Source organism: Bufo bufo, chromosome 2, assembly GCF_905171765.1.
Source record: "Bufo bufo chromosome 2, aBufBuf1.1, whole genome shotgun sequence".
In the NCBI taxonomy this organism is placed as follows: Eukaryota; Metazoa; Chordata; class Amphibia; order Anura; family Bufonidae; genus Bufo; species Bufo bufo.
In genome coordinates, this window is record NC_053390.1 from 339,382,890 (window position 1) to 339,399,479 (window position 16,590).

At 40.8% G+C, this 16,590-nt stretch overlaps 1 protein-coding gene across 1 annotated transcript in view; it reads right to left on the reverse strand.

The window, feature by feature from the left end:
* Positions 1-16,590, reverse strand: part of VPS13A (vacuolar protein sorting 13 homolog A) — a 269,928-nt gene that overhangs the window by 45,044 nt on the left and 208,294 nt on the right. Inside the window, 8 exon segments of the mRNA XM_040417055.1 lie at positions 3,866-3,941; positions 4,606-4,719; positions 5,719-5,800; positions 5,894-6,039; positions 6,547-6,660; positions 9,454-9,562; positions 15,527-15,596; positions 15,777-15,858. Of these exon segments, the coding sequence (XP_040272989.1) occupies positions 3,866-3,941; positions 4,606-4,719; positions 5,719-5,800; positions 5,894-6,039; positions 6,547-6,660; positions 9,454-9,562; positions 15,527-15,596; positions 15,777-15,858 (793 nt within the window).

Sequence of the window (16,590 nt, forward strand, 5' to 3'; positions counted from 1 at the left end):
CATTTTGGAAAGAAAACACCCCAAGGTATTTCGTGATGGGCATAGTGAGTTCATGGAAGTTTTTATTTTTTGTCACAAGTTAGTGGAATATGAGACTTTGTAAGAAAAAATAAAAAAATAAAATAAAAAAATCATCATTTTCAACTTGTGACAAAAAATAATTAAGTTCTATGAACTCACTATACCCATCAGCGAATACCTTAGGGTGTCTACTTTCCGAAATGGGGTCATTTGTGGGGTGTTTGTACTGTCTGGCCATTGTAGAACCTCAGGAAACATGACAGGTGCTCAGAACGTCAGAGCTGCTTCAAAATGCGGAAATTCACATTTTTGTACCATAGTTTGTAAACGCTATAACTTTTACCCAAACCATTTTTTTTTTACCCAAACATTTTTTTTTATCAAAGGCATGTAGAACAATACATTTTGAGAAAAATTTATATAAAAATGTAGTTTTTTAAAAAAAAAATTACAACTGAAAGTGAGAAATGTCATTTTCTTGCAAAAAATTCAGTAAATTTCAATTAATAACAAAAAAAGTAAAAATGTCAGCAGCAATGAAATACCACCAAATGAAAGCTCTATTAGTGAGAAGAAAAGGAGGTAAAATTCATTTGGGTGGTAAGTTGTATGACCGAGCAATAAACCGCGAAAGTAGTGTAGTGCAGAATTGTAAAAAGTGGTCTGGTCATTAAGGGGGTTTAAGCTAGGGGAGCTGAGGTGGTTAAAGAGATTTACACCATACTATTACCAATTCCTGTAAGAGTATATTCCATAACTTCATGATTGAGACAGTAAAGTAATACTTTTAACAAAGTAGCACTTCCTTCAAACATAATCAGTAACCCCATGTTCTCTGTTGGGCTACTGAAACAAAAAATGTATAACTTCTGTTATTATGGGGACCACTTACATTTATATAAAGATATCATACTGCACCAAGACTTCACTTCTCTAGGGCAAATTTAGTTGTGTTAACCTTTCTTTATAACTGAGTTACTCCATACCTTGAATTAATTTAGTTGCCCTTTTTGTACTCTCTCCAGCTTTCTGATATCTTTTTAAAGGGAGTCTGTCACCACATTTCAGCATATTAGACCGATCAAATAGGGTTATATGATCCACCCAGAACTTAAAAACGGTACCTTTGTTGTAGAAAACAGACTTTTCTTTTAGCCGAAAATGAACTTATAAGGTTATGTTAATGAGCCCTCTCAAGTGCCCAGGGCGGTCTCTCAATCCTCGGAGCCCCAGGCAGCACCTCCTAAACGGCTCATAACCCCGCCCTCCGTGCGCCTCTGCCCGCCCGTTTACTCCCCTCCCCTGTCCTTTTCCACTGCGGCTGTGCGGTCCAAATCGTAGTGGGCGCATGCGCAATGCGATGCCCGCTCCTGGCAGGGCATCGCGATACCTACTGCGCATGCGCCCGCTACGATTTGGACCGCACAGCCGCAGTGGAAAAGGACAGGGGAGGGGAGTAAACGGGCGGGCAGAGGCGCACGGAGGGCGGGGTTATGAGCCGTTTAGGAGGTGCTGCCTGGGGCTCCGAGGATTGAGAGACCGCCCTGGGCACTTGACCTTATAAGTTCATTTTCGGCTAAAAGAAAAGTCCGTTTACTACAACAAAGGTACCGTTTTTAAGTTCTGGGTGGATCATATAACCCTATTTGATCGGTCTAATATGCTGAAATGTAGTGACAGACTGCCTTTAATGGACTGATGCCCAAAGCTGGACAGGATTCTCCACATGAGGTCGCAGCATTGCTTTATAAAGGAGTGATGTAATACTTTGTCCTCTAGAGGCCATTCCTTTCCTAATACAGACAATATCATGCAGCAGACTTGTATTTTATGCTATCATTTAGTTGATTATCAAGAATTACATCCAAAACTTTTTATACTGATGACTCGGCCAATTGTGATCAATTCAGGGTATAAATAGTATATCTATTTTTCTGCTCAAAAAGTAAGACCTTACATTTATCAATATTAGACCTCATCTACCAGGTTGCTTCTCATTTGGCCAGTTTATCTAGGTCACCCTGTAGAGATTGGACTTTCTGTACTGTATCATCAACACTAAAGTGAGAGAATGCTATTAAGTCCAACTAGGAAATGGTCCAAGGGCCGACTGGGACCTTAAAGTTGCCCCATGTTGTAGGAGGGTCCAAATTGAAAGATGGCATGGCCAACATAAGTAGATGATGCCATCAATACCATAGTGCAGCACACTGTCTTAAGGACAACAATACAGTTCAGCTTATGAGAGCACCGGCAGCCACCGGACTGGTACATAAATACCTGATGCACCTAGCATTAAAAAATGCTGAGAGAATCAGATCATTATGTACCCGGCCAGTAGCCAAGATGAGGACATGGGCGGCCCCTGTAGGGTCTATGGCCAACCCGCCCCTGGAATGGTCCCAGTACTGCCCCATGGGGAGCTCCAAGAACAGCATTAGGGTTGTTTCGATACCAAAATTTTGATTCGGTTTTGATACCATAAAAAAGTATTGCGATACTCGATAACACACAAAAAAAATTTAAACGCCAAAAAAAGCATTTTATGGAAAGTCCGGCCCATAATCGAACAGTCCTATCCTATTTTTTGGGGGGACAAGGTGACAAAAAAAATATATAAATGGCGAATCGCGCGGTTTTTCTTTTCTTTTTCTTTACGGCGATTTTTTAAATATTTTAATAGTTTGGACTTTTTGGATGTGGCGATATGTAATATGTTTATTTATTTATTGTTTATATATTTTATATGTAAAATTGGGAAAGGGGTGATTTATAATTAATATTTTGGTGCGCTTTTTTACTTTTTATTTAATAACTATTTCTCCCCTTAGAGCCCAGAACCTGGGATCTTTTAATCCCTTGTCCTATTCACCCTGATAGAACTCTATTAGGGTGAATAGGACCTCACACTCTCCCTGCTGCCCTGTGCATAGTACACACAGCAGCAGGGAGATTACCATTGCAGCCAGGGCTTCAGTAGTGTCCTGGCTGCCATGGTAACCGATCGAAGCCCCAGGATTGCTGGGGCTCCAATCAGAAGCTGTCACTGCACCACCAATGAGAGAAGGTGAGGGTACTCTGCGGCCACTGCCACCAATGATTTTAATACTGGGGAGGGGGGGGCGCCGGCAGAAACACATTGCCGGCACCCGACCTCTGCGGCACCTGGGTTAATTGCCGGGGATCAAAGCGCCCTGTCAGAGGTTGGGTGTCGGCAATGTGTTTCTGCCGGCGGCTGTATTTGTATTAAACGTTAATTATCATTGGTGGCGCAGTGCGTCCTGCCCTCCTCTTCTTCGTTCCCATTGGAGGCAGCGGCAGCAGCAGCACAGGGGGAGCGGTGAGACTGCTTCCTTCTCCCCGTGCTGCTGAGGGAACATGGCGCACGCTGAGAGCAGCGCGATCCATGTTCTCTGATACTGGGCTGTGCAGTAGCACAGCCTAATAGCGATAAAACCGGGACAAAAGCATTGATTGGGTATCGAAAATTCGATACCCAAAACAACCCTAGACAGCATTAGCCCAGTTTGAATGTAATCCATTGCTAACTACTCTTTGTAGCTAGTTTTTGATCCAATTACCTGTGTTATCTGAACCAATAGACCTTAACTTGTGCAAAAAAGCATGTTAGGGATGGTATCAGATGCTTTACATAGATAAAGTATATACTATCTACTGGCAGCACCTTGTTCAGGTTCCTTACTACTGCATAAAAATTAAGTAAATTTTTTTGCAATACCTCCCCTTTCATAAAACCACAGTGGTGACTATACATACTGTTCAACGTGATCTCCTAATAAATTTTCATGTAAATACTGTAAATAGTGTACACATGCGCACTTACCGACAGCTCCCCCCACTAAAGCCTTTACTCCCAACGCCATTCCTTCAACAAACTCCTCCGGTCCTTGAATGGCACCCTGTGAAAATAGGGCAGAACGGACTAATAAATTAAGAAAGATCAACCCTTAATATAATAATCTGAATTTTTTGCTGGTCCAGTGAAGTAACAGCTAAAGGCTAAAAGCTAAAGGCTACAAAGATTTAATTTGATTACATAAAATTTTAGCAGCACATTATCACCCATTATCCATATACACTGAAATCAAATCTCCCTATTACAATTGACAGGTTTACTTTTGATTGATAAAAGTTAGTGGTTATCCCACTAACAAACATTTATCCCTGGAGATAAGTGACTGATCACTGAGGGGTCCTACAGCTGGGACCTCCAACATTCACTAAAATGGAGGTCTCAAAGTAAGTTCCCTATGAGAATGGTGCACCTCTGTGACCACCGTTCCTTTCACTTCTATAAGACTGCAGAGTACTTGCAGGGCCACAATGGGTGTCGACGAATGATATATCAAATTGATCGGCGCTCGTTTAAAGGGCCTTTACATTAGCCGACACAAACAATTTTTTAATTGTTTACATAGGATGATATACCTTTATGCAGCTGATCAGATGACAAACTAGCATTTGCTCATTTGTTGCTGATCGGTGGTGTCTAGATGGGCAGAATATCAGGCCAATGATGTGCAACAGGGCCTTATATCTAATAACTACAGTACATTGCATTACCTGGTAAGGTTCATAGAAGAATGCTTCCACCCCTTCAGACAAATCACGAAATAAGCCAAAAGGATTCCCCAAGACATCCAGTCCAAGGACAAGAACATACATTTGTTTTATAGCCTACAAGGTAAAGGAACATATAGGTATAATTTTTTAGCTAATTATTGTTTGCATGCATACCGGTATATATTTTTTTCATAATGGGAGGGTATGGGCGGGACACGTCATTGCATGCCTATACAGCACCTTACACTGCAGCTGTCTATCTGAAGAATACATCAGAAAATTCTCCCTATGTGTGTGTGTGTGTGTGTGTGTGTGTGTGTGTGTGTGTGTGTGTGTGTGTGTGTATATATATATATATATATATATACATACACAACGTTAAATAGACTTATATGAATATACATAGTTAAGTAATTTAAAATGAACACAATAATGATTTTTTATCAAATACTAAACTTGACAGAAGGCAACAAAAGCATTTTGTTAGGATCTGAGGATGATAGAAATAAAAGTACATGAGAACAGAGAAGCAGACAAAATTATTGGTGCCCAACAAAAAGTAGTTAAAGGGGTTTTGTCATTTCAGACAATGGGGGCATATTGCTAGGATATGCCCCCACTGTCTGATAGGTGCGGGTCCACCTCTGGGACCTGCACCTATCTCGTAAACAAAGCCGGCAAAGTCCTGGAGGGCGCACCGCGCATGTGTGACTGCCTTCCATTTCTATGGGGCTGCCGAGAATAGCCGAGCACTCACTATTTCTGTCGGCCCCATATAAATGAATGAGAGCGGTGGCCGCGCAAGTGTGTGCGCTCCTATTCATTTCTATGGGGAGTCTGAAAATAGCTGAGCACATCGGCGGGCCAATAGGAAGGCTTGGTAGTGGCTGGACCCAGCACCACCAGCCACCACTTTACCGGACTCGTGTTAGGCTTCGTCTTAGACATAGGTGCGGGTCCAAGAGGTGGGACCCGCACCTATCTTAGATGGGAATGACTCTTTAAAAGACTGCAGGACAGTGAATATTCTCCACACCAGGGAGAAGCACAATTGTGACCACATCAGTTAAGAGTTAAAAATATTTAACTTTATATAATTATTAAGAAACATACTTGTCTCGAGTAATGTCTAATGACTTCCCACTGCAGCTCCTGTGTAGAATAAACCTGATTTCGAATCTCAAAAAATGCCAACCTGAAAATGAAGAATCAAAAATGTAAAAAATATAAAAGCATCAATTTCAAGTAGACCTTTTAATATACTAAAACAATGATAGGAAGCACCTACTTGAACACAACATCCTGCACATCAGTCAAGGTGGCACCAATACTCTTCAGCAGAAGGTTTAAAGACTGAACAGGTATTAGCTCTTTATCTCGAAGTTCTTTATTCCCATCATCTCCACCAGTGCTCAGAGAAAAACTTAAATGAAGCTACAAGAACAAGCAGTAGAAAATATAACACATTTTTACCAGTAATTCAGAAGTGTAACCTTAAAGGGCTTTTCCAAGCGTTTGATATTGATCCTCAGAATAGGTCATCAATATCAGATTGGCAGGGTCCGACACCTGGGATCTCCCCCGATCAGCTGTTTGAGGCGGCTGCGGCACTCCAGTAAGAGCTGCGACCTACTCGTAGCTTATCAAGCACAGCACCATCATTAGGAAAGCACTGTGCTTAGTATTGCAGCTCAGCTTCATTCACTTTAATGGAGCACCATGGACTCTTTAAACAGCTGATCAAAAGGGGTGCCATGAGGTGGACAGCGCCTATCTGATACTGATGACCTATCCTAACAATGGATCATCAATATCAGAATCTCGGAAAACCTTAAAGCTCAGACCCCAATGTGCGACTGATATAATCATATCCCCTGCTGTAACATACTGTAAAAAAAAATGTTAGGGCTCGGAGGAAGATTCCAATAGAGTTTCTGTTACCTTAATTGGAGAGATGTGAAAATCTTCATAAAGGCTGAGTCGAGAGGTACTAATTGAAGACACAGTGCTTAATTCTGCTTGAATAGATTCAATGTCTTTTTTGAAAAGCTCCTCCTACAGCAATATATAAGTTATTAGTACAATAATTATCTGCTTTTCAGGTATAACTAAACATGAGAGAATTCAGGTTCCAGTTACCCCTTCATCCCTATATCTGCATAAAAAAAAATATATACTAATCAGAAAATGCAGGTTTGCAATTTAGACTGTAGGGCACATTTATAAGACTGGCGTTTTAAACGCCGGACTTAATAAAGCCCCATAGCTGGTTGAGGTTCCGCCGAAGTTATGAAGAGGGGCAGGCCTCTCCATAACTTTGGCGTGTCCAGCACCAGTTCTAAATGCTTCTTACATTTAGACCATTTTCTATGCCTAAAACAGGCGTGGAAAATGATGAATGAGACGGGCACAGGCCAGCCAGTCCCCTTAGCCGCCCATGCAACGGCCACAATTTTAGACCCGACGTGAGTGGCAAGAAGTCGCAGATAGCGGCGCAACTAAGCATTGCGCTGCTATCAGCAACTGAAATACGCTTACTTTAGGCGTATTTCAGAATCGCAAATGTCCCCCTATGTTGACACATTTTTGTCCCATGATGTATATGTTAAAGGTATGCCTTTGACATACACTGGCATCCATCACAATAGGGTTAAATTGTAAAAAAAAGATTATCCGTTTTGTGTATATGTTTTTTTTTTTTTTTTTTGCTGGACTCTGCAAGATGGAAAGGCATAGCATACTACTCTGTACTCTCATCGTACATGTTAGACATGGGACTAAGGCGGGACGTGAACACAGCCTTAATACCTAGTAAATTTATGAAAAACGAATCCGACTGTTTGTTGCATTGCTGGAAATACATTCTTCTTGTCCAGCAGTGCCCACATACAAATCACTTTATGTATTTTTAATTTTTTTTTCACAAAGCTCAGCGGTTCAAATTTACTAATGTGTCTGCACCTAGAATCAGTCTAAGAAGTTAAGTAAATTGGTGTAACTAGGGTTTCTCCAATTCTTGCCACAAAAAGGGCCAGGTTTAGTGGAAAGGGGCGTGACTTCACTTGAAAGGCGAAGGGCTTAAAATGTAATGTTTTGCTCAAAAATTATGCAACAATTCTGGCATAAAATTCCGTCTGAAAGTAGTTTCTATCCCTGCACCAGAAGTATCATCCAGCCTGAGCCACTGTGATCAATCTGGTGCAGAACAGCCTGTCTAATGGCATATTTAGACAAGCAGATAATCACTACAATTCATGTCGGGCAATAATCGTGTAGTGTAAACATATGTAGCGACTTAAAGATTGTACGGAAAATGCCTGTTCAGAGCTTAGAAAAACTTTTTGGCGAACAATTTTTTTTGGAATTGTGGTCATGTAAAGGCACATAGTGTGATCTCTCAGCAATGTGAACAATTTAAAATTCATTGCTGTCTAAATACAGTCAGTAAATGATGGCATGCAAATGAATCTGTACACAATAATCATTGTATGGAAATGCTGGTCACCAGCTTTAAAACACTGAATGTGATTGTGTCGTTAATCGCCTAAAAAATTATTCACTCGTCTAAATTCACTGTAACTTTACGCCATCTATAAGATTAGTAAATTGTTCCCTATTTCACAATTATGTGATAAAAAAAACAACTTTTATATCTAAAGTAAAGGCAGCACATACCCTTGTGCCTGACATTATAAAACACATTTACGGATGCTCATCAACACAACTGTCCTTTATCAGCATTAAGCAGATTTTTCATTATTTAGAATTTTAATAAATGTTTTCTGCCTCAAGGTTTTTGTTAACTGTTTTTTTATGACTGGTACATAACTGGTAAATAAAATATGCCAAATTAAACAACCAGCAAAGAATTAGAGAGTAGAGAGGAAATAAGGTATTCTTTTATTAAGACTAGCGTTTTAGACGCTAGTCTTAATAACTCCTATAGCTGGTGGTGAATCCGCCTCAGTTATTAAGAGGCGCAGGCTCCTGCTCCAGTCTAAGGCCTCTTTCACACTACAGTTTTTTCCGTTTTGCGGACCGTTTTTTGCGTTCCGTATATGGTCCGTATATGGAACCATTAAGTTCAATGGTTCCGCATAAAAAACTGAATGTACTCCGTATGTATTCCGTTTCCGTGTTTCCGTATCTCCGTTCCGTGTAAAGATAGAACATGTCCTATATTTGGCCGCAAATCACGTTCCGTGGCTCCATTAAAGTCAATAGGTCCGCAAAAAAAACTGAATGCATACGGAAATGCATCCGTATGTCTTCTGTATCCGTTCCGTTTTTGCAAAACCATCTATTGAAAATGTTATGCCCAGCCCAATTTGTTCTATGCAATTACTGTATACTGTATATGCCATACGGAAAAACGGAATGGAAACAGAAACAAAAAAACTGAACAACGGATCCATGAAAAACGGACCGCAAAACACTGAAATAGCCATACGGTAGTGTGAAAGAGGCCTAATTGTAAGCCAGCTTCCTTGCTGTCTTACATTTAGACCATTTCTTATGCCTAAAACAGGTGTAGAAAATGATTAATGACATAAGCCTGCCAGTCTTTTCCGCCGCACCCACTTTTTTAGACCTGTCGTGAGCGGGGAAAAAGGATTGTGGCGCAAATAACCTTTGCGCTTCAATCTGCGCCAGAAATACACCTAATATAGGCGCATTTCTGGATAGTACATGACCCCCTAAGTGTAAAGCAAGAAGTAAACAGTCACATCCTCCACTGATGCCAGAAGTAGTTATCTTCTTCAAATGTATTATGAACAGGTAATGGCACTTATTTCAGCATCTTTTTTTTTTTTTTGCTAAACTTAGGAAGCAGAATTGTTGACTTACAACTTGATCTTTAGGCATTTTTCCGCTCTGTGTAAAAAGGTCAGCAAGGGCGTACAAAAATCCAAGATCTACACGCAGATCCATTTCTTGTATCAAAACCTTGAAATATCTGTTCACAAAATAGTAGAATATACATAAAATAGACAATCCCCCAAAGCATCAATATAGATTAGACTAATAATAATCATTTTACTGACTTTTACAGAGTAAAATGGTGTAACCTGCTATAACTTACACAGATGCAGATTTTTGTATTTCAACCAAATGTCACTCCTTGTACAAACATTTAAGACTGTACTTTGCAAGAATTAATGCTTTATGCACACAACCGTGTTTTGTGGTCCACAAAACACGGATACCGGCCGCATGCACGCTGCATCAGGATGCAGCGAAGTATAGGTGATGTCCCATCTTTTGTTACCTGTGCTCCCGCATCCTTGCGGCTGAGCTGCAAAAAATAGGATTTTTTGTGCTTACCTGTAAAATCCTTTTCTCGCTGAGTTCAGTGGGGGACACAGGAGACCATGGGTATAGCTGCTGCTAGGACACTAGGCAAAAAAGTGTTAGCTCCTCCTCTCAGCTATACCATTCCTGCACATACTGAGCTAATCGGTTTTGTACAAAAGCAGTAGGAGCAGGCAGGAGAAGCCAACTGAAAGCAAAAACCAGAAGAGAAGTGAATATGGGTCAGAACCGAGGAAAGGTAGGACCCATCTAGAAGATCCAGCAATGTACTTACTGGGTGGGTGCTGTGTCCCCCAATAAACTCAGCGAGAAAAGGATTTTACAGGTAAGCAGAAAAAAAATCCTATTTTCTGGCTTGTATCATTGGGGGACACAGGAGACCATGGGGAGAAAACAAAAGACCAAAGCAAAGCTAATGCTGGCCATGAGGTCCCGTGCAGAACTGCGGGGAAAGGATGCACAGGAAGCCAGAATAGGACAGGAAGAGCATGAACCAGGACGGACAGCCAGAGAGCATAAAGGATGCAGTGACTTAGACTGGGCAGAAGAGAAACACCCAGTTAAATGAAGCCAACGCGCTGGAGATACTTCAGAATATGTGGATAGCAGAACAGAATATCCACAAGAAGGATAAGCCTCTTTGACGAATGAACATGATGTCTGGGAAGTACCTCTGGGTAACAAGGACCACAGAACTGGTGTTGAAGTACGGAATGGAAGGCCAGGATGGCTCGCATGACAATAGGCCCCACACAAAGGGAGGGAGGTTCACCCAATAGAAGTGGGTCTGCCGAATCTGGGTACATATGAGACCCGGCCACAACGTGACAGGAGGACCCCGACAAAACTCAACCAACTGTTTAAAAACCAGGAAGGGAGATTTCAACACAGAGAAAAAACATGGTAGTAAGGAAGGAACCAGCTGGGCGGAAGGCAGCGGACAAGTCCTGGATAGGCTTCCCAAGTAGGTGAGGAGACCTCTCTGGACCAACATGAAAGAGAAAGTAGGGATGGCCACGAGAGATATAAGCCACAATGGGAACCCTCTGGAGGAACTGACTAAAAAGAAAACATGCTTGAACGGTGAGAAGACAGGGAGGAAAAAAACAGCGTCTTCAGGCATTGGTAAGATCCCAGCCATGCTACAGAGAGAAATGTTGCATAAAAGTACAGCCACGTGAATGTCCATTACTAGACAAAAGGAAGACTGCCAGATGCTGGATCCAGGACAATATCATGACTGACACTAAACAGGCTAAGGAAGCAAAGCAGAGACAGAACACCTGCACTGGGAAAAGAGAGCAGGCAAAAACAAGTGAAAGCACAGACGCTCCCCAGGAACATCTAGGGATGTAGCTATGAGTACACTCCTGGAAGCAAATTAGGAACCGCTGTGTACAGCTCTGCAAAAAGAGGAAAAAAAATCCCTAAGAAGACATAACATGGTAGGAGGATGCCCCCAGAGACACAGAGGCTCGTCGTAAGTTCTCTTGCAAGGAAAGCCGCCTGACACACCACAGACCAACCTGCCTGGACTGGCCAAAACCAACAGTAGGCTGAAGCAATGCCCACGCCAGAAACGTTGGGGGTGCGTAGACTCGTCACAGAGCAACTCCCGCCCAGAAGAATGTCCAAAGTGGACAGAGATGGGAGGATACTCCACCCTAAGTATCAGAGAAAAAACTGTCATATAGAAAAAAGAAGCGGCAGTGCGGGCACTCCAGAGCAATAAGACGCCAACCCAGGGAATATGGATACTGGTAGGTAGACGGTAAACAGTAGTTTGTGTGAGAGTAACTAATCGCTTTGTGAAAAGGCACAGAGTAAAAAGGGTGTTGCGTTTCAGCCACGAATCCTCCATTAGCAGTGACAACAAGTGACAGCACAACCGCTCATCTGGAGAGAAAAATGTAGTCAATTCATAGTATGTGCACTGAATAGGTATGTCCGCAACAGCCGGACATGACAAAGACAGTACTTAAAGGATAACTGTCGTATTTTTTTATTTTTTTGGAGTATTGGATTGTGGTGATTAATATCACCTTGGTGGCCCTATTTCAACTTTTCACTGTGTATTCAATTACCCCTTAACTCACAGCCTCATTTCACCTTAAGGACCAGGCCATTTTTTGCAAATCTGACCAGTGTCACTTTAAGTGGTGATAACTTTAAAACGCTTTGACTTATCCAGGCCATTCTAAGATTGTTTTTTCGACACATATTGTACTTCACGACAGTGGTAAAATGTAGTAAAAAAATAATAATTTTTATTTATAAAAAAATACAAAATTTTAAAAAATTTTAAAATTTCCAAGTTTCAATTTCTCTACTTCTATAATACATAGTAATACCTACAAAAATAGTTATTACTTTACATTCCCCATATGTCTACTTCCTGTTAGGATCATTTTGGGAATGACATTTTATTTTTGGGGGACGTTACAAGGCTTAGAAGTTTAGAAGTAAATCTTGAAATTTCTAAGAAATTTTCAAAAAACAACTTTTTAAGGACCAGTTCAGGTCTGAAGTCACTTTGTGAGGCTTACATAATAGAAACCACCCCATTCTATAAACTACACCCCTCAAGGTATTCAAAACTGATTTTACAAACTTTGTTAACCCTTTAGGTGTTCCACAAGAATTCATGGAAAATAGAGATACAATTTAAAAATTTCACATTTTTGGCAGATTTTCCATTTTAATATTTTTTTTCCAGTTACAAAGCAAGGGTTAACAGCCAAACCAAACTCAATATTTATGGCCCTGATTCTGCAGTTTACAGAAACACCCCATCTGTGGTCGTAAACTACTGTACGGGCACACGGCAGAGCGCAGAAGGAAAGGAATGCCATACGGTTTTTGGAAGGCAGATTTTGCTGGACTGTTTTTTTTTACACCATGTCCCATTTGAAGCCCCCCTGATGCAACCCTAGAGTAGAAACTCCATAAAAGTGACCCCATCCAAGAAACTACACCCCTCAAGGTATTCAAAACAGATTTTACAAACGTCGTTAACCCTTTAGGTGTTCCACAAGAGTTATTGGCAAATGGAGATGAAATTTCAGAATTTCCATTTTTTGACAAATTTTCCATTTTAATCCATTTTTCCCAGTAACAAAGCAAGGGTTAAGAGCCAAACAAAACTCAATATTTATGGCCCTGATTCTGTAGTTTACAGAAACACCCCATATGTGGTCGTAAACTACTGTACGGGCACACGGCAGGGCGCAGAAGGAAAGGAATGCCATACGGTTTTTGGAAGGCAGATTTTGCTGGACTGTTTTTTTTTACACCATGTCCCATTTGAAGCCCCCCTGATGCAACCCTAGAGTAGAAACTCCATAAAAGTGACCCCATCCAAGAAACTACACCCCTCAAGGTATTCAAAACAGATTTTACAAACGTCGTTAACCCTTTAGGTGTTCCACAAGAGTTATTGGCAAATGGAGATGAAATTTCAGAATTTCCATTTTTTGACAAATTTTCCATTTTTTAATCCATTTTTCCCAGTAACAAAGCAAGGGTTAAGAGCCAAACAAAACTCTATATTTATGGCCCTGATTCTGTAGTTTACAGAAACACCCCATATGTGGTGGTAAACAGCTGTACGGGCACACGGCAGGGCGCAGATAGAAAGGAATGCCATACGGTTTTTGGAAGGCAGATTTTGCTGGACTGTTTTTTTTGACACCATGTCCCATTTGAAGCCCCCCCGATGCACCCCTAGAGTAGAAACTCCAAAAAAAATGGCCCCATTTTAGAAACTACGGGATATGGTGGCAGTATTGTTGGTACTAGTTTAGGGTACATATAATTTTTGGTTGCTCTATATTACACTTTTTTTGAGGCAAGATAACAAGAAATAGCTGTTTTGGCTGTTTTTTGTTATTTACAACATTCATCTGAAAGGTTAGATCATGTGATATTTTAAAAGACCAGGTTGTCACAGATGCGGCGATACCTAATATGTATACTTTTTTTTTTTATTTATGTAAGTTTTACACAATGATTTCTTTTTTGAAGCAAAAAAAATCATGTTTTAGTGTTTCCATAGTCTGAGAGACATATTTTTTTCAGTTTTTGGGCGATTACCTTGGATAGGGTATGATTTTTGCGGGATGAGATGACTGTTTTATTGGCACTATTTTGGGGTGCGTGTGACTTTTTGATCGCTTGCTATTACACTTTTTGTGATGTAAGGTGACAAAAAATTGTTTATTTAGCACAGTTTTTATTTTAAATTTTTTACGGTGTTCATCTGAGGGGTTAGGTCATGTGATATTTTTATAGAGTCGGTCGATACGAACGCGGCGATACCAAATATGTATACTTTTTATTTATTTATGTAAGTTTTACACAATAACAGCTTTTTTAAAACCAAAAAAATTATGTTTTTAGTGTCTCCATATTCTGAGCCATAGTTTTTTTTTTTTTTGGGCGATTGTCTCAGGTAGGGGCTAATTTTTTGCGGGATGAGGTGACGGTTAGATTGGTACTATTTTGGTGGGCAAACGCCATTTTGATCGCTTGCTGTTGTACTTTTTGTGATGTAAGGTGACAAAAAAATTGTTTATTTAGCACAGTTTTTATTTTTTACGGTGTTCATCTGAGGGGTTAGGTCATGTGATATATTTATAGAGCCATTCGATACGGACGCGGCGATACCTAATATGTATACTTTTTTTCATTCATTTTTTTTAACTTTATTTGGGGAAAATGAAGTTTTTGTTTATTTTTACTTGAAACTTAATTTTTGGGGGGGAAAACTTTATTTTTTCAACTTTATTTTTCACTTTATTTTTTTGTCCCACTTTGGGACTTGAACTTTTGGGGGTCTAATAGGAAGAGGAACCTAGGCCAAGGGGGAAGTGGGGAGGAGGACTGGAGTGAGTGGGATGGTGGTGGATGGCGGAGGTTATACTTACCCTGTGGTCTCTATATTCACCCCATTTTCATCCTTTTCCTTCAGCCCCCCTTGGGGTACCAGCAGGGTCACCTCCTCAGCCACTAGCCACAGGGTGGTAGGTGGCTGGAGTTGAAGGGGGAAGGGGGGGACTGCAGAAATGCAGGTGACCCCATGGCTGGTGGGATGCAGGGGAGCTGGGTTGCCTTCTTGTGGGAGGTCGGGCAGTGAGGGAAACCACACCGACCTTTCTTCCCAGGTAAACAGAGAAGCCAGGTGTCTCTGTTTCCCGTACCTAAAGAGGAAAAAAGGTAAAATAACAAGGGAGGTCTGCCTCCTACAGAGACTAAGCTAAAATTGATTAGCTCAGTGTGTGCAGGAGGGGTATGGCTGAGAGCAGGAGCTAACACTTTTTTGCCTAGTTTTGTCTCCTAGTGGCAGCAGCAGCTATACCCATGGTCTCCTGTGTCCCTCAATGATACGAGCGAGAAAATAGGACATCTCCTATACTTCAGTACAACGTACAACGGTTTATGTAATGCCAGACACTTACAGTCATTTGAAAGATACCTAAATGTGTAGATTTCAGCTCTGCAACAAGTGCCGGTTTATTGATGGTCTTTAACATAATTACCACTGTATCCTATATTACACAATCCAAAATAAGCATTTGTGTGTCTTTGTGATATTATCATTTCAACTTACTTTATGCGTGATATTTCAGAATGTCCAGCCGTTCTCATCACAATACTCACGTCAGTAAATGGTTTGGGTTCTGGAAAAACAACATTTTAATGAAGTGATATCCAAAATTTCAAAAATTCAGCAACTGCTGCAAGGTTAATATGAGCCGGCCAGTATAGTAAGCTTGTCTGAATTATTAGATAACCTTATCATTACTATACTCCTGAATAAGAGACAGATGGACAGACAGACAAGACATGAATATACAAACCTGAGTCCATTGTCACAGACTTTGGTGGTTTAACAGGGTAAAATACAAAAGGAAATATAGCCCCAGGAATTTGATTTTGTATCTGACAAAACAAAACAAAAAAATAAATGTGAAAACAACAAACCAACAGAAGAGGAAATCTTGCTGTTTGATTGAACATTACAATTCATGTGGGCATAATAAGCTTAATCTTTATAAATAACTAAGAAAAATAATCAACTTGAGCACTACATTATACAAAATAGCAGCCAGACAATAGAATGACATGACATATGAGTGTATTATATGTTCCTTTCCTTGCTCATTTAAAGGGGATTTCCCACTAGAGGAAGTGATTATGCATGCCAACACTTCCTGATAGGTTGGAATCCAACTGCTGGAACACCCGTGATTCATAATAAAAGAGCCATAGCACTAGTTAAAGGGGTTGTCCGGGATCAAATATATATATATATATATATATATATATATATATATTTCAGTGTACTCACTATTAACAGCTGATTAAAGGTCCCCCATATGTTTTTAGGTATTTTCACCATTTCTACAGGTCTCCGACGGGCCCCCACGCATTGTTTAAATCTATGTTTATTTTTGCCTAACTTCCTGCCGCACTGCATTGCCTAACTTTCTGTTGCAGCGCTGCATCACGTGGTTTCAGATGACTATCATCTCCGTCAGCGGACTGGAGGGGCATGGCTTAGTGCGATCTGTTGCCGCCCCTTCGAGAGCTCTGCATAATCACTGCGGCTGATGGTGACGGCACCGGGCTCCCTGCGAAGCGGAAAAAGTGGCTTCGCTCAGCAGAAAGGGA